Source organism: Conger conger, chromosome 10 (genome assembly GCF_963514075.1).
Source record: "Conger conger chromosome 10, fConCon1.1, whole genome shotgun sequence".
NCBI classification, from domain to species: Eukaryota; Metazoa; Chordata; class Actinopteri; order Anguilliformes; family Congridae; genus Conger; species Conger conger.
In genome coordinates this window covers 19956203-19973768 of record NC_083769.1, presented here as the reverse complement: position 1 = coordinate 19973768, position 17566 = coordinate 19956203, and the positions used below count along the sequence as shown (strand labels likewise).

General features: G+C 48.0%; 1 protein-coding gene across 1 annotated transcript in view; it reads right to left on the bottom strand.

Annotated features, from left to right (window-relative positions):
* LOC133138897 (probable phospholipid-transporting ATPase IIA) overlaps positions 1 to 17566 on the bottom strand; it is a 57015-nt gene that overhangs the window by 27450 nt on the left and 11999 nt on the right. The window contains exons 6-14 of the mRNA XM_061258031.1: positions 15617 to 15668; positions 13125 to 13219; positions 12427 to 12507; positions 11264 to 11339; positions 9515 to 9591; positions 8817 to 8977; positions 8063 to 8205; positions 4295 to 4407; positions 1567 to 1776 (exon numbers count right to left, since the gene is read on the bottom strand). Of these exons, the coding sequence (XP_061114015.1) occupies positions 1567 to 1776; positions 4295 to 4407; positions 8063 to 8205; positions 8817 to 8977; positions 9515 to 9591; positions 11264 to 11339; positions 12427 to 12507; positions 13125 to 13219; positions 15617 to 15668 (1008 nt within the window). The remainder of the gene's footprint in view (positions 1 to 1566; positions 1777 to 4294; positions 4408 to 8062; positions 8206 to 8816; positions 8978 to 9514; positions 9592 to 11263; positions 11340 to 12426; positions 12508 to 13124; positions 13220 to 15616; positions 15669 to 17566) is intronic.

Sequence of the window (17566 nt, the reverse complement as noted above, 5' to 3'; positions counted from 1 at the left end):
CCAGCACGGAGCCGTAACTCTAACCTGCAGGTCCACTCCACCGCAGGAGTGCTGGACACGCATACACAACTGAAACAAACAGAAAACAGTACAACGGCCAAGCAGCGTATAATGTAGGGTTAGGTCAGGCTGTAGGAATTCCTAGGGCTCAACACGGCATACTCAAGTCAAGCGAGCATTTCTGAAACTGGCTCGCTCTCCGTTTTTTCCGGAGAGCTCTTTAATGTCCAGGACTCCCCTGCTTTGTGTGGTGGTGAGTTTAGACTTAAAGCACTAATAAATAAGTGCAGTGTAATAACTACTGTAGACACAAAATGAACAGGCGTCAGAATTCAATTTGTACAATTTGTATTTTAGTCTCAATGTAGCATAACCGAATGATCTGTTTTGAAACTGGACACTGCCAGTGCATTGCCTTCTAAATTAGCCAGGGTTCAAGCGAATGCACGTATCCGACAGGTGTTTTTCGTATGTAAGAGTAATGTCAGGCGTGCAATCTCTCCGTTTGCAATGGACAGTCCGTGACTTTAAATCATGGGAGACAGACTGATCCCCTGACCTTTAACAGAGCGAGGGAGGGCTCGGTAAAAGCCTGGCTGAAGTTCACTGCACACATTCTGTCTTTTCTGTCCTTTGAAAACATCCACGCAGGGCCCGGAATGGCCTTAATGTCCAGTGATAAACAGGCAAAGTGGAATGTTTTTGTAAGAGAGTGCGCTTCTGTGTGTGTCTGAGTGCGAGTGGGGTCTTTGATCTCTTGAAGAGTGGCTCAATGTAATGAACAGATTTTACATCTCTGGGTCTTTATATCGCTTCCTTTCATCTTTAAAAAAGTAAAAGATTGATGTTATCCTTAGAAGCTGCATTTTACTGACAGAAATGACAAATGAGAGTGATTGGGGGGGTTGGCAGTAATTTCACTCAGGGAGCTCAGTCTGGTGTACAGAAGGTTGCCAGCTCAATGCAAAAATGGGTGGAACACACATAACAACAGTGCTCCTATTGCCTAGTGACTAAGGCACATACAGGGACCTGGAGGGTTGGTGGTTGAAGCCCCGGTGTAGTCGCGATAAGATCTGCACATCTGTTGGGCCCTTGAGCTCGGGGGGATTGTCCCCTGCTTAGTCTAATCAACTGTAAGTTAAAGCTGGATATCTGTAATGTAATGTAAGGCCCTGCTAATGGCATCTCTCATGGAGCAGGGTGGAACAGAGTGGCAGTGTGACAGGGTGGAGCAGAGTGGCAGTGTGACAGGGTGGAGCAGAGTGGAGCAGGGTGGCAGTGTGACAGGGTGGAGCAGAGTGGCAGTGTGACAGGGTGGAGCAGAGTGGAGCAGGGTGGCAGTGTGACAGGGTGGAGCAGAGTGGAGCAGGGTGGCAGTGTGACAGGGTGGAGCAGAGTGGAGCAGGGTGGCAGTGTGACAGGGTGGAGCAGAGTGGAGCAGGGTGGCAGTGTGACAGGGTGGAGCAGAGTGGAGCAGGGTGGCAGTGTGACAGGGCAGGGTGTGGCAGTGTGACAGGGTGTAGTAGGATCGGGTGGCTGTGACAGGGCAGGGTGTGGCAGTACCTCGTCGGGGCTGGAGGCCTGGTACACACGGCAGGCGTCCTCGTAGTGCTGCTCTGCCTCGGCCTGGTCGGTCACGCCGTTGGACTCGTAGACGGGCGTGACGTTGTGCACCAGCGCGATGGCCTTCACGGCCTCGTGCACGCGGCTGCTGATGGTCTTCCTCACCTTGGTGGGGGGCGGGGCCCTGGAGGCCGGCAGGTCGTGGGCAGGCTGCAGGAAACAGGGGCGGAGTAATCACAGATCTCCCTGACTCCCCTCAGATACACACGTCACACGCACATACATTTACAAGAAAAAATACAAGATTTAACGTTTGCAGTGACAATAAAACACAGAATACACCAATATGAAATAAATCCATCCATCCATCCATTATCTGAACCAGCTTCTCCTGAACAGGGTTGCAGGGGTGCTGGAGCCTATGCCAGCATACTTTGGGCAAAAGGCAGGAATACACCAGTCTATCGCAGGGCACACACACCATTCACTCACACACTCATACCTACGGGCAATTTAGACTCTCCAATCAGCCTAACATGCATGTCTTTGGACTGTGGGAGGAAACCGGAGTACCTGGAGGAAACCCACGCAGACACGGGGAGAACATGCGAACTCCGCACAGAGAGGCCCCGGCCGACGGGGATTCCAACCCAGGACCTCCTTGCTGTGAGGCAGCAGTGCTACCCACTGCACCATCCGTGCCGCCAAAATGAAATAAATAAAAAATCTAAATGTCACTGTGCTAACGAGGGCAATTATTTTCTCCAGGGGTCTGGCTTTAATTGGCCGGTGTGATGCTTCTGAATCAGGCGCTGACTGGTGTGCGGGGGAGACGTGGCTGAGAACAGGGCCTCTCCAGCTGTGTGGCTTAATGTAAGCCGTGTGGTCTCCTGCTGCACACAGCTCATTAGCTGGGCGTGCTGCTTCACCACGGCCTCACACTGACACAGGCCCTCCAGGACGGCAGGGCTCAGGGCCGGGCACAGACTGGGTTGCTCAGCGACTAAACATCTGTACAATTGTGTTTCCTGTCACGGGGCCGGCCCTACCGTGGCCGAAAATAAAACGGAAATAAATATAACTTCATTGCGAATTCCATTCGCTTGCTGCTAACCTCTAAGTGTCTGTCAGGCTGTTTGGCCGTGCTAGCTGGGCAGAGCTTGGTTGGCTCCTGGTTGGGCTGAGCGCGCTGAGACGGTCTCCTTGAAGCCGTTTCCACACGTCCGGCATGTAACGGACACCAGGGTTGGCCGGAAAACGCGCAGAGGCTCTGAGGAATCGGCTCCCGAAACCGGCTAGTTCCGCGCGCCGCTAGCAGCGGTGGCGTAAACGTAAACAGATGTGCGGCAAAAAACATCGACGGTCAGCTCCTGGGCTCAGGCGCGGCTATTTTTAGAGGGTGCGCTTCCAGGGCTAATTGTGGTGTTATTAGCGGGGCCCCGGTCAGACCCGGGGCTGCTGGGTAAGCCCGTTTCCTGCGCCTCTGACCCCTCGTGTCAGGCGGACAGGAGCTGTCAGCACGAGTCAGAGGGCCCCTGCCCAAGACGTAATTAGGGGCCGAGTGCTTTTTACTGCAGCAGCTGCTCTGAGCACCGCCTACCCCCGAGCGGTTCAGTATGAACGGCTGTCCAGCCAACGGGCAGAACTTCACCTCAAATACATGTACCACAGAACCTCCCAAACTCAGAAAACCAAAACCGGTCAACCGAACAGGGTACAGAGTCGGAAGTATAACATTAGTTCAAAGTGACTTCAAAACGCAAACAAAAAACTTGAAATTCCATACGAATTTGACTGAAATTAATATTTCAATGTCACCTTCAGTGTTCCGAACAATATGTGTTTGGCACCAAGTCTTTCATTACAGTGTACCAGACGCGCCGCACTGCGAAATGTGAACCACGTCTTTCTGCCAAAACGTGTCACTTCCTGTCTGTGCTAACATAAATAGACATGTCACAAAATGTTCAGCCTTTCTGAGTGCGGATGAGAGTCTTATGAATGTTATTATTCTTTTGTTGTAAAAAAACACAATGTTTTTTAAGTGCAGCAGTTATGCAGAAATGCCTCTGTGCCATCATACACATCAGTGGTCTGAACGTAACTTATACTGTTGGTACACTTATTGGAGGTATTCCGGCTTTTATAATGTGATATATTTTCTTGCATGTCCCTGCTCTGACCCGGGTGGATGTGAGGTTAACAAGAGGAGCTTTGGTCTTCCTCATCTGTGTGTTAGCTCCCTTATCTGTTTGCAGATTCCCTTACTTGAATGTAGACTCCCTGACCTGTGTGTAGGCTCCCTCACCTGTGTGTAGGCTCCCTGACCTGTGTGTAGCCTCCCTGACCTGTGTGTTAGCTCCCTCACCTGTGTGTTAGCTCCCTCACCTGTGTGTTAGCTCCCTCACCTGTGTGTAGGCTCCCTGACCTGTGTGTAGGCTCCCTGACCTGTGTGTAGCCTCCCTGACCTGTGTGTTAGCTCCCTCAGCTGTGTGTTAGCTCCCTCACCTGTGTGTAGTCTCCCTCACCTGTGTGTAGTCTCCCTCACCTGTGTGTTAGCTCCCTCACCTGTGTGTAGTCTCCCTCACCTGTGCGTAGTCTCCCTCACCTGTGTGTTAGCTCCCTCACCTGTGTGTAGTCTCCCTCACCTGTGTGTTAGCTCCCTCACCTGTGTGTAGTCTCCCTCACCTGTGTGTAGTCTCCCTCACCTGTGTGTTAGCTCCCTCACCTGTGTGTAGGCGCTGAAGACGTGGCTCTGCACTTCATCCATGGAGTCCATTCCGTAGGCCACCGTCCCCAGGTGCAGACGGCGGAAGACCATCTCATTCTGTGTGAGAGTCCCTGCCAAACACAAAACACAAACACATTACATCACTCTTATCCAGAGCCACTTGCACTGCTTTTTACAAACAATCCATTTCGACAGCTGAAGAAATTACAGCCCAGAATCTAGGTCTATGCTGCAATGACAGTACCCCAACTCGGATTCAAAGTACACCCCTGCTATTATACCACAATGCCTACAAATGGGATATTATACCAGCATGCAATCTGTTAGATAACAACCGAACAACTTTTTGTTGTTTTCACACTGTTTTCATTTCTATTGTTTGTTTGCTGGAGTACAATCACTCTATGGTTGAAGTGCAGACTTTCTGCTTTCATTTGAGGGTCTTTACATCATCCATACTGGGTGAGCCGTGTAGGAATTACAGCCCTTTTTATACATAGTCCCTTCCAGAACGAAAACAACCAAAAAATGTGTCACGGTCCAAATACTTACGGACTGCACTGTATTCACCAGAGATCAGTGAAGCTCTATGTCATCAGGTTTATATCAGCAGAAGGACTGACTCTAAATAAGATGAGCATGGAACCCCTGAAGGAAATGCTGACGGATCCCTTCCCAGGGGCCGTTAAAGTGATGTTTGCCGTTCTAACCGTTGCCGTGTCCTAGCCAATTAGGACACTACAGGAGCCTCATAACCAGGGGTTCCTCCCATCAGCAATCCTCATTTACCATCAGGCTAAGTGCTAATGAATTGCGGACCATTTCATAAAACACCTCCCATTTACTGGTAGCTGCAGCCTGTAAAACGCCCCTTTTTACGGGAAGATTTGCTTGACGTAACAAGCAGTGAAAGGCGGCTGGAGACACCGCGGGCCTCAGGGAAACATTATTGCCCCCCTTGGGTAAAAGGCTGCAGGTATGAGGCAGGCCCTGGGGCTAATAGGGCTTTAATGAGGGGGACGCAGGGAGTTCAGTGTCGCTTTCTGTAACGCGTTTCCCGGTCTCCCCAATCCCCCCGGAAAGCCCCTCGCTTTACTGAGTTTTATCCGACTTTTAACCCACAATCCCCCTGGATTGAAAGCCAGACCTACGAGGGAAAAAAGCCCTTAATGCTTCAGGGGCTGAGGGTCGTAAATTCTAAGCGAAGCGCGGTTTCCTCGACAGACGGTGTTCCGATATGAGTCAGGCAGGAAAAGGCCGAGAGGAGAGCGTTTTGATTTAAAGTTCCATTAGGCTTGTCCCTGAGAGGGACAGACAGCCAAAAGCCCCAAGGAAAGGCCACACCCACTGAGGGGGGCGGGGTTTCTGAGTGGGAGGGGGGGGGGGGGGGGGTGAACCCTTGACCCTGACAAGTCTTCAGCTATCCCATCTCGCTTCAGCCCAAGAAGATGGGCTCCTTCCCCTGTCCCATTGGGTGAGGACCACGAGGATCAACCAGTGATGGACTGCACCAAAAACCCCCCACCCCCTGGTCACCCCAACACAAATCACGACAGGCTGAGGAGACCTGACAGGTACTGTTCTTATATTTTACTGTCCAAGGCCAATTCACGGACCATATTCCCCCATACTCCATCACCAGGAGCCATTTCAAAAGCCTAAATCATCTGGCTTCTGGCAGCAGCTGGTATATACAAGGAAACGAGAAAGCACACAACCATTTCACAAGCTCAGGGATCTCAAACTCACAGTGCGTGTTTGTTTATGGTGTATTGCAGCGCATAAGCGCATTAATTTAAGCCACTGATTGGATGAAGTCTGCACACCATCTTTCTGAGGCCTAATGTGGCTGTTAACTGGATGGAAGCCCAAATAAATAATAATAATAATTTGTTATTTAGCTGATGCTTTTACAATCCCCCTTGGAGCAATGTGGGGTCAAGGACCTTGCTCAAGGGCCCACAGCTGTGTGGATCTCATCGTGGCTAAACTGGGGCTTGAACCACCAATCTTCCGGTTCCCAGTCATGTACCTTCGCCACTAGGCTACAGGCTGCCCACAGACATGGCAGCCCTCCGGGACTGGAGTTTCAGATCATCTACTCTAGCTGGTCCCAGAGATGGAAATCAAAGTCAATGTGCCTTGAGCTGGACCAGGTTTTCGCACACACGCAGACTCCAAACACAACTCAGCCTCGTCCAAACATCACTCGAGAACAATAAGAGTGCCAAATGCCATCGTGGGAATGACAAAGTGAATTTGGTTAAAACACAACCAATGATTCACACACCACACCATGCGGCTTTCAGTTGCAACTATAGCACCTACACCTTATTTCCTGCAGCATAGCTAATGTTACAGTTCAGCATGTTGTGGCCTTTGGGTGTAAAGAATTCAGGCCCATTGAGCCAAACAAAATGATTGCAACATGCAAAATTTTCATTAAAATAAAAGATGTGGTAGCAACCATGTCAAATTTCATCAGACATTTGAAAACTCATTCAGAAAGGTCAGTCAGTTCAACAGCACAGGAGCTGATGGCGCTGTTCACTGTTGCCTAGTTAACGTAACTTAGCTAAACTGTTGTGTTGGCCAAATGCGTTGTCAGTATACTTACTATGAACTCCATTTCTATGGTTTATTTAGTTTGAGGATTCACTGCAAACGTCAGTTCTCAATTATTCATTTAACCCAGTCATTTATTTAATCTGCCATTTTTCAATAAAGGCATAAGCTTTGGACAGCAGAAGTAACTTTGGTGAACGTTTTGCTGCATTTGAGAGTAGGAGTGGACCAGCATTGCTGTGTACAGCTGTTTAGAAAATCAAACCGGGATAATTATTTGAACAAAAGAACAAATTCTGGCGTGTCTTCAAGAAACGGAGTTGTGCATGCGTGACACATCAAGAGCTGGCAGAGATGTTTTGAGTAGGCCTTAAAGGATTGTAGGAAGTGTCAAAGACAGTTCCATGCCACCCCCATAGCCTCCTGTTTAAATTCCAGCAAGCTTGGAATAACACTGAATAGGATCCAAACCTGCCAGTGCACATACACACACGCTAATGTGCTAACGAGCTAACGAGCAATGACTGCTCTCCTGTCCTCTGAGCACCTGCCTGTGCCAACCTGTAATTACAGCCAATAACATTTCGGCTTCTCTTCAGTAGCAAGGACTGTGCAAACTGCATAGCATTATAGTTATTATTGTTATACGAAATGACTGAAAGTGTGGAATAAAACACAGTATACCATTTCTGAAAATCCGTATGGTTTTGGCCAGCTGAAGGGGACGACTCCAGCTTCCACCGATGCACGGCTACTTGCTTCATAGTTTTTTAGGTTTTTGGCAAACATGCCATACGATCTAAGTAAGCTGCTTATTGTTTATATGGAAGTTTACGTCATTCGATTGCGTTCTGCTGTACAAAAACAGTTTTCGATAAATAAATATAATAAATATAATCCATTGTCAGATTAATTAAATAGGCCCTGGTCTTTATCTTTGTTGTACTCTGAGCACTTGAAATTGTACTTCCCTCAAGGGTCTTTCAGCAGACTTGTTCCTGGTTATGGGTATGCACTTTGTTGTACGTCGCTCTGGATAAGAGCGTCTGCCAAATGCCAATAACGTAATGTAATGTAACAATCTGCAGAGGGAGAGGTGATAAGATGCCCTGGAGGAGAGCTTCACAGACAGAGCGGCTTCCAGACGCCGTGGCGGTTCTGCGGACGGTTTTTTGGCCCGGAGGCCCCTGGCGGACTCACCGGTCTTGTCGGTCAGGAGGTAGGAGATCCGACCTAGCTGCTCAGGAATGGTGCTGGCGCGGACCACGGTCCCGGGGATCTTGGAGTCCCTCCGGATCATCCAGCTGAACACCATCTTTCCCATATCCAGGTTCACGCGCAGGCTGGGCAAATGTATTTGTTGAATTCATGATAATAAGAACAACGGGTTCCCCCAGGTACTAATAGTGAATGCTCCATTTACAAGTGGGCGCTAACAGGTGCTACCTGGCTCAATCGGCTAGTTAAGATTGTAATATTCCACATTCAACACATCACTTTATTTTCTTTTTCTTTCAGAAAAAAAAATTCTGACAATGTCAGGTTTTTAAGTTACATATGCAGTCACAAATGGGAAAATCCCCGCCCCAAATTCTACTTCATGAAGCAACACAGGGTTCACTCATACACAAAATCTGCAGATCATTGGAACTCTGTTTGTCAATCACAGGAAATCTTAACTCACTGAAAAATATGCAATCAGTGGAATACTCCTAGGACGGGTAAAGGAATATCATGGCGGTTCACTGGGGTAGGCATGGCGGTAAACAATAGCAAGCGGAAGCTACGAACGCCTTGTTTTGACCAGCCTCAGGGGGGCGACCACCCAGTGGGACAGCCGGGGTCAAAGTCCGCACTCATAAATCCGCTGTCACGGCTACTGAAGAAGCCAACGGGACAGACCCTGAGAGGCCAAAGGGGGTGTAGAGGGGGGCCGGGTTTTTCGGGGGCTCACCTGATGGGAACGATGTTGGAAAAGAGGAGCAGGAAGCGGAAGATCTGGAGGTACCAGCGGCCGGCGAAGTGCTGCAGGGCCACCATGACCAGGGACACCACCACCAGCGCCCCAAAAAGGATCTTCGTCAGGCAGTTCACTTCCAGGTCAAACAGCCCCACCTGTTGCCATCCCGCCCACGGAAGGAAGCAGCCATTTAAAAAATGTATGCACCAAAGGCCTAAAAATAATCACTACATTACATCAACAAAGAAGAGGCAACTGTTTTCCCAGAGAACCATAAGTCAGCATGTTTAGTTTCTCTATTCAGTGAGAATGATGCTGTGGTGTCTGACCCATTGCATTACACCTCACTATATGAAATGAAGTAAGGATTCACTACAAATGACCAACACTTCAGAGCAAGTTTTGTCTACTTGTACTACTTATCACTAAACATTAGATTTAGCTTGGCTTTACAGTCAACAATCAACTGTTATCACAAACAAATCCCTCCCCATCAGAAGAAAGTGAGACAAAACTAGCTGTTTAAAAGTATATTTATATCATACGTTACAGTCTTTATAATGATTATTATGCATTTTGCAAAGGGAGCCACTGATGTTACATTACTGCCACATTATTGATGGACAGCTGATGCAAGTATAGCTACTGGTGTCCCAGCACAGAAATCAAAATGGCTGCCCTTTGGAACGTGCCTTGTGCTTTGGGTTAGAGGTGTTCATCACGCTGCGGAGCTCCTTGCCGGTGTAAATCACCACCCCGATCACCGTGCCTGCAGGAGAAGGGAAGGAGAAGCCAGTCAGTGGTGGAAGAGAAGGGCACAAGGGCGTGGGCTACCCCCATTCCCCTGTAACAGCCCAAAATGATTGCCGACATTAGAGACACATTTTCAAGGGTAATGAAATCGTAGGAGACATGTACATATTTACACAGAATCATCATAATTAATGCAGTGAGAGAGGAGTGAAATAAAGGCACATCAGAATTTCATTGTTCCAGAAGAATCTGTAGCTGCTAAAATGGAGTGGGAGACAGTGCTGTGAGGTTCATTAGGATATTTCACAGATCCATCTGGCTGGTTGTTGCGAAGCCAGGGTTAAAAAGTGAAAATAAGAACATCAAGAGCTTTGTCGTTTGATATTTATGCGCATGACTGTTTAAACAAATGTAGATGTTGCACAAAACTGCAATATTATGAGACTTGCAAGGTTTATTTTGATGTCTCAAAATGGTACAAGCTGGTAAACGGAACTCAAGGTTGTGGCCAAACTGTTTGAGTGAGATAAAGCGGTGACAGAGATAAAGAGGAGCGGGCGTGCTGCTGGTGAAGGGAGGCTGTGCTGCTGGTGAAGGGAGGCTGTGCTGCTGGTGAGGGGAGGCTGTGCTGCTGAAGGGAGGGTGTGCTGCTGGTGAAGGGAGGGTGTGCTGCTGAAGGGAGGGTGTGCTGCTGGTGAAGGGAGGGTGTGCTGCTGAAGGGAGGGTGTGCTGCTGCTGAAGGGAGGGTGTGCTGCTGAAGGGAGGGTGTGCTGCTGGTGAAGGGAGGGTGTGCTGCTGGTGAAGGGAGGCTGTGCTGCTGGTGAGGGGAGGCTGTGCTGCTGGTGAAGGGAGGGTGTGCTGGTGAAGGGAGGGTGTGCTGCTGGTGAAGGGAGGCTGTGCTGCTGAAGGGAGGGTGTGCTGCTGGTGAAGGGAGGGTGTGCTGGTGAAGGGAGGGTGTGCTGCTGAAGGGAGGGTGTGCTGCTGGTGAAGGGAGGGTGTGCTGGTGAAGGGAGGGTGTGCTGCTGCTGAAGGGAGGGTGTGCTGCTGAAGGGAGGGTGTGCTGCTGGTGAAGGGAGGGTGTGCTGGTGAAGGGAGGGTGTGCTGCTGGTGAAGGGAGGGTGTGCTGCTGGTGAAGGGAGGGTGTGCTGCTGGTGAAGGGAGGGTGTGCTGGTGAAGGGAGGGTGTGCTGCTGAAGGGAGGGTGTGCTGCTGGTGAAGGGAGGGTGTGCTGCTGAAGGGAGGGTGTGCTGCTGAAGGGAGGGTGTGCTGCTGGTGAAGGGAGGGTGTGCTGGTGAAGGGAGGGTGTGCTGCTGGTGAAGGGAGGGTGTGCTGGTGAAGGGAGGGTGTGCTGCTGGTGAAGGGAGGGTGTGCTGCTGGTGAAGGGAGGGTGTGCTGCTGGTGAAGGGAGGGTGTGCTGCTGGTGAAGGGAGGGTGTGCTGCTGGTGAAGGGAGGGTGTGCTGCTGGTGAAGGGAGGGTGTGCTGCTGGTGAAGGGAGGGTGTGCTGGTGAAGGGAGGGTGTGCTGCTGGTGAAGGGAGGGTGTGCTGCTGGTGAAGGGAGGGTGTGCTGCTGGTGAAGGGAGGATGTGCTGCTGGTGAAGGGAGGGTGTGCTGCTGGTGAAGGGAGGATGTGCTGCTGGTGAAGGGAGGCTGTGCTGCTGGTGAAGGGGGGGCCCGCTCCGGGGTCTTACCGGATGCGATGACTGTGCTGGCCCACAGGGTGTTCTCAATGCTCAGGCTCTCGTTCACCGGAGGGTCTCCGTCCTCCTGGAGGCAGAGCAAAACGGAAGTCTTCTTTTACTAAAGACACTTCAGCAATGAACAGCCACAGGTTTCAGTCCGTTTCAACTTTAAACTATGCAATTGCTTGGTGATGACCACTGAAAGTAATGAAAAAAGCTTGTTCCACAAATAGAATAAAATTAAATAAAATACACACAACAATGGGGCGACATTGGCTGTAAGAGCAGTCGGAGGATTGCCGGTTTGATCCCACCCTGGGTGTGTCAAAGTGACCCTGAGCAAGATACCTAACCCCTAAATGCTCCTGATGAGCTGGTTGGTGCCTTGCATGGCAGCCAATCGCCATTGGTGTGTGAGTGTGTGTATGAATGGGTGAACAAGAAGCATCAATTGTACAGCACTTTGGATAAAGGCACAATATAAATGCCAACCATTTTCCATTTATAACATAACTTTGCTATAGAACGCAAGAGCAAAACCCATAGGGCTGCACTGGCAAAGACCCTGGGCTTGTGTCCTTTCTCTTGCTTTATTTACAACCTTCAGTGGCACCCAGATTTCCACAAACTGTCATTTCAGACTGTCTGCACTTTTCAAACAACTGTTCAATGAAAAAGACCTAGAGCACTGATTATACTCCATATAATAACTGGGAGGATTCTGAAATGTGCCCAATGTCACTCTCACTTATATGTGCTCTACTTTACCCATAGTCGTATACTACATACTTATAACTTTATAATATACTAAATTTTATTCCTGAAAACAAACTATAAAAGGTCCTGTGGTCACTGTCCCCATGCGAGGAAAGAATGATAAAAATGGTAAACAATGATTTTAAAAAATAGCTTAGATTTAAACAGCATTGTTCACAATAAAAATACCAAATTCACTGCCCAGAGAACTGTGCTCTTTTTAAAACCTTACGTTTCTCAAAAACGGCTTACCAAAAACGATTATGGCAGAATCACAATAATGAGCAACAGCAACCTTTCAAAACCTAAACGTTTTCAGACGGTTGTTGTTTTCCCTGCTGCAGAGCTGTATTTCTGAATGTTGTGAACTGTAAGCACCATAATTGAGCAGAACCGTACGGCGATGCCGCGCTCACCCTGGTGAAAGTCCCGATGAAGTTGTGGATGTCGATGTTCGGCTCCTCGGCGTACACGAACGATCTGATCTGGAGGAGGTCCTGTATCCCATGGCAACGCACACAGACAGAAGGTCGAGATTGGCTTGAGCCCAGCTAAACATTCAGCCCAAGCTCCAGAAACAGAAGCATTCACAATGCAGTCAACTCAGGAAAATAATAAAAATGCAACTAACTGAAAAACCTTCATGGAACATTACGGTGCCTTTTTTATTTCTGAACTGAATTTCATGCATTCATGCATTTAATCTCCTAAACTGAAATAGAGCTGACCCCAACACTAATATTATTTACCTCAGTGATATTTGTATCCAACAGGTAAACAAACTCAATTCAGTGGATTCAGGAAATGAAATGGAATTCAAGCCTGATTAAACATTATAGCCATTGTAACATTACAACCGTGTGTGTGTGTGTGTGTGTGTGTGTGTGTACGAGAAAGAAAATGAGAGCGAGAGATAAAAATCATTAAAACATTTGGATGCATTCCAGATAGGTGGTAAGCGTTTAAGTACTGAAATGTCTGTGTACTAAATACTGAAGATGGCAGTGAAACACGGTGTGAAAGGGTGCAGGAAACCCGAATGCTTGGCTGTGACTGGCTGTTCTTTTACTGCCCCGGCATACAGTGCGAGCGGGGTCTCTGGCGGGAGTCTCACCCCGGCGGTGGGCAGTCTCTGGGTGCAGGCCACAGGCAGACGCAGTTTCCAGTCCGTCTCCCCGTCCAGCTGGTCAGTCCGGAGGAAGCAGGACCCTGCCAGAGAGAGGGGGCGTCAGAGAGCACACTGCAGAGCAGAGACCAGCATACACCTCCACACACTGCAGAGCAGCCAATAAGCTCAGTGCACACTAGAGCAGCCAATCAGCACAGTGCACACTAGAATAGCCAATCAACACAGTGTACATTAGACCAGCCAATCAGCTATGCGGCTCATATGATTACGTCTCTGCTCCTGTGCATGGACAAGCCCCACAGACTGGTATTGCATTGCAGGAAAAGTCATTACAAGACTAAAACACTTGTTAAGAGTGAGTCTTATTTCTTTCCGTTTGCTTGACAAGTGAAATTTTCCTAAATTGGCAACTCTTGAAATTAGTTAGACCGTCTCACCTCATTAGCAATAAAATAAAAAAGAAGACAAAATTACTTACTGAGATGGACTTATTTTTTGGGCTACTACAGTGTGAATCAAAACTGTGCCAGCAAAAACTGGCTGGCAGCCCCATAGGGTATCGCATAATTGATGCCTTCTAAAGTTGGGTATGAAGGTATTATACAAACACAAGTATTATAATTATTATTACTGGCTCTAGCATCGCACAGGCTGGGATTGAGGGTCTCACGGCACAGCTGCTGGTTAATCGATCCCCTGCAAGTGTGTCTGTTGAGCGGCAGGCAAAGCACCTTTCTGGGACTCATGCCCAAGCGTGCAACCTCACACACACCGCAGTGTGAGAAGCAGGGGCGGACATTGCGTGCTCTGGTTGAGAGGGGACCACTGTCTGCAGTCTCCAGAATTGACAGCAGAGATTTTGGGAGAAAATGTATTGACTAATAATAAGACTGAACTCCCAATTGGAGTATAACTGAAACTGACTTCCTCGGGTAAATCAAGGGCTAAACCAGTGGTTTACACAAAATGAGCTCTTAAATCTGCAGGACTAAAATATATTTAAAGCAAACAGAGCTTTAAATATTCTCTAACTGGAGCCAAAATGGAAGTTAACAAAGTGGAGCTTAGTTGCAGTCTGGCTGTAAGTCATGGATTAAGGCAGTCCATCTGAACCCTGTTTTAGTGACCCTGCTCTGACCCAGTCAGCCTCTGGTCTCCTCATCCCTCCTGCAGGAGCGCAGAGCCACCACCAGGGGCCGCTACTGCCCAGGATGTCTCAATGTGGAGTCCGGTAGTCATCGATATTTAGGAGGAATATGTATTTGAGGTGTTTTCATGAGTATAAAAACACAATCAAAACATGTCTATTTAAAGGATTAAACAGAATTTTGTTTCGCCTACATAGCTAGAATTGATTTAATATGACATTTACAATGGTGAAATTGTCGATATCCTTTGTGTCAGGTGTGATTTATTAGAATGCAGTTCCTTACAACAGCGCTTCTGAAACTGGATGCTGGCTCAGCAAAATATTTTCATATGAAATATATTAATAAAATATTCAACTGAATATAGAATGTATTAGTATCACACATTTTTTAAATTTAAAAGAAAATAAACCTCCTGTGTGTACACCTTGCTCAAGCTGCATTCCCTGTTTTTACTCCATGTCTGTGATGTTATTATTGAGCCATAGGGTGTTCATTTTAGTGAATTAGATGAATCAGTTTATTGGGCTCTGAGTACAGCAGGGAACAGCCTTTAGGTAGAACGCATGTACCCAGCCCCCTACAGGGTCAGACTCCGGGGAGCCAATCAGGCTGTGGGGGCGCGGTTTCCTCTACCCCCTAGGCCCCTCCTAACAACTAATGGCCTCCATCTGTGAGAGCTAATAACAACCGCCCTTTTCCCGTAATTTCAACTATTTTCCCCCAATTAAAGACACGCCGGCTCATATTCCCGTCACGCCCAGATTTTTCTTGGTCAATCAAATTACTGTAAACTCAACCTCAGTCTCCAGAAAAGCCTCGTATGCAAACGCAGTCGTGGTTTATTGGGTTTGCACGATCAGACGACACCTTGCTTGTTTTTTCTTTATTTGTTTATTCATATTATCCATCCTTCTGTCCTGACCCGAACTTTGAATTTGTTTAGAATTTGTTTAATCTTTGCTGTTGTGATCGTTACTTGATTTTGCATGTCTCTTTTATCTATAGTCTGGCGGGGGTATGGGCACCAACTTCAGTGTATGGAGAGAAATTACGGGCAGAGTGTGTTGAATGATTCATCCACACGGTTAATGCCTTTACCAAAGCCCCACGCCTTTGCTTAGTACCACCCCACCCCTGCCAACCCTCGCCTTCTGAATCGGCATGCATTCAAAAACATGGGAACAGCGGTAATGCTTCTGAAGTGGCTGCTATGGGAATCCCTTCACCCATGTTCAGATTTGTGTTCGGTATTCACCGGATGCATAGCTCCCTGCCACAATCAGTTGTTTTTATTCTGGGAGAGAAAAATGAAGTGCAGATGCTTACCGTTTCGTTCAGAGGTGCGCAGGAAGATCATGTCGGCAGGAACACGCTGATTCTGCAGAGGAGAGAAGAGACAGAGGCCAGGCTCAGTTCGGAGGGCCGGAGGTCCGGGGGGCTAGGACGCGTTTCCTAGGGTACACTGTATGACCCCCAGCCTGGTCTTAATCTGACCCATTACCAGCGACGTGCCAGTCAAAACAATAAGCTGTCCTGTAAAACAAGCCGACTTGTTACCAAAACGTGCCCCTCGAATGACCCTTCAGAACCAACCTCACTGCGGTTCGTGTTAGACAGACCAGGCAGATGTTTTTAAACCGGTCCGCATCCTGTACAGTTCAGAATCTGTCCCTGACCTGGCTCACAATCGATTACTCCCGGCAGGGCTGAGCCTTCCAACCTGGAGTCCCACACGGACGTGTGCAAAGGTACGGCGAGTTCACTGTGCACTGCATGCAAGAGGGTCTCTCCCAGGACGAGGCTAGCTCCAAACAAATGCCTCAATATTCCAAGCTAAAAGAACTACAGAAACGTCATAATTTATGTCACTGCAAAAAAAAAACTAAAGCCCCCTCTGAACAACCCCTTGGAGAAACCACAGGTAGTGTCAAAAATCAAATCAAGTTCAGACAGGTCCTCCGGACAAACTATGTCCATCAAATGTCGTCATCATTCTTATATATTATTACAGCATTAGCACTGGCTTGGAGGCCCCGTATGTTTACAGTGGTGTTTATCAACTTCTCACTGTGAGGGGCGGTGGGGGGTTGGGAGCTGCAGTCAGAAAAAACCGCTCCGTGCTTTTGCGGTGACATTTCTCTGGTGTGGGTTTCCATGTTCCTGTGAGAGTAATGTCTTTCTGAACACGGTCTCCTCGGCGACCAGGGAGCCAATCAGTATAGCAAGCCAGTGGACCCTGCTCCCATTACGCGCCGCATTGGGAACCTAGCCCCCCTCAGCACCCCCACCCCGAACGGGCAGGATGACAGCAACAGCTGAACAAAAGCAAGACATGCCAGAGAGGAATCATGGGGGATTACCAACAGCCAAACAGCAGATAAAGAGTGTGGAGGCTTGGGCCATTTCACAATGACTGACAGGTCATTCTAAACAGCTTTGTGTCACCGTCAACAAAGGTCAAACACACACACACACACACGCACCTACGCACCTACACACATAGTATGTACATACACACATGTACAAGCATAGAATATATTCCTATGTGCACAAAACTTTTGGAGAAGACGTGTTAGATGTATCATATGACCCTCATACTGAGGTCAACCAGATGCAATGTTTTACCATTAAATTAAGTTGTGTGTACAGTAAATGAAGACAAAGGCGTTTTTTATACGAACTGTAAGGACCGTGTGCCAGATCCCTTCAGAGATATGGGTCAATGTGTGAGGAATTGGCATACACAGATTTACAGTGTGGTATTGTGTGGTATAGACCGTAGGGCAACCAACCCTCAAGCCATATGCTATACTGAATCCCCTGGTGGTTGGCCATGATACTTTGAACAATGTGATCCATCTCTAACTGTAACCCTCTCCGCTTTCCCCCTTTGTGAATAAAGCAAAAAAACCAACAAAAAAACAAGGCAGATTGTGTGCTCGCGCTCCTTTAGGGTGAAGGCTGAAGCCAAAAGGCTATCCTAACATGGGTGCAAGGGCTCAATAAATCACCATGGCCAACAGTGGCTTTTGTGCCCATCAATCTACAATCAATAATCCATAATGACAAAGTCAAAACATATTTTTAGACATTTTTGCAAATGTATTAAAAAGAAAAACATATATTCTTTCATGTATATAGGTATTCAGATCCTTTATTCAGTACTTTGTTAAAAGGCGATCTTCTGAACAGCCGGATGATTCTGGAAGTCCGTTTGAGTACATCCTCAGATGATATTAGTGGCAGTTGAGAAAAAAGTTTTTTTTTGTTTGTTTT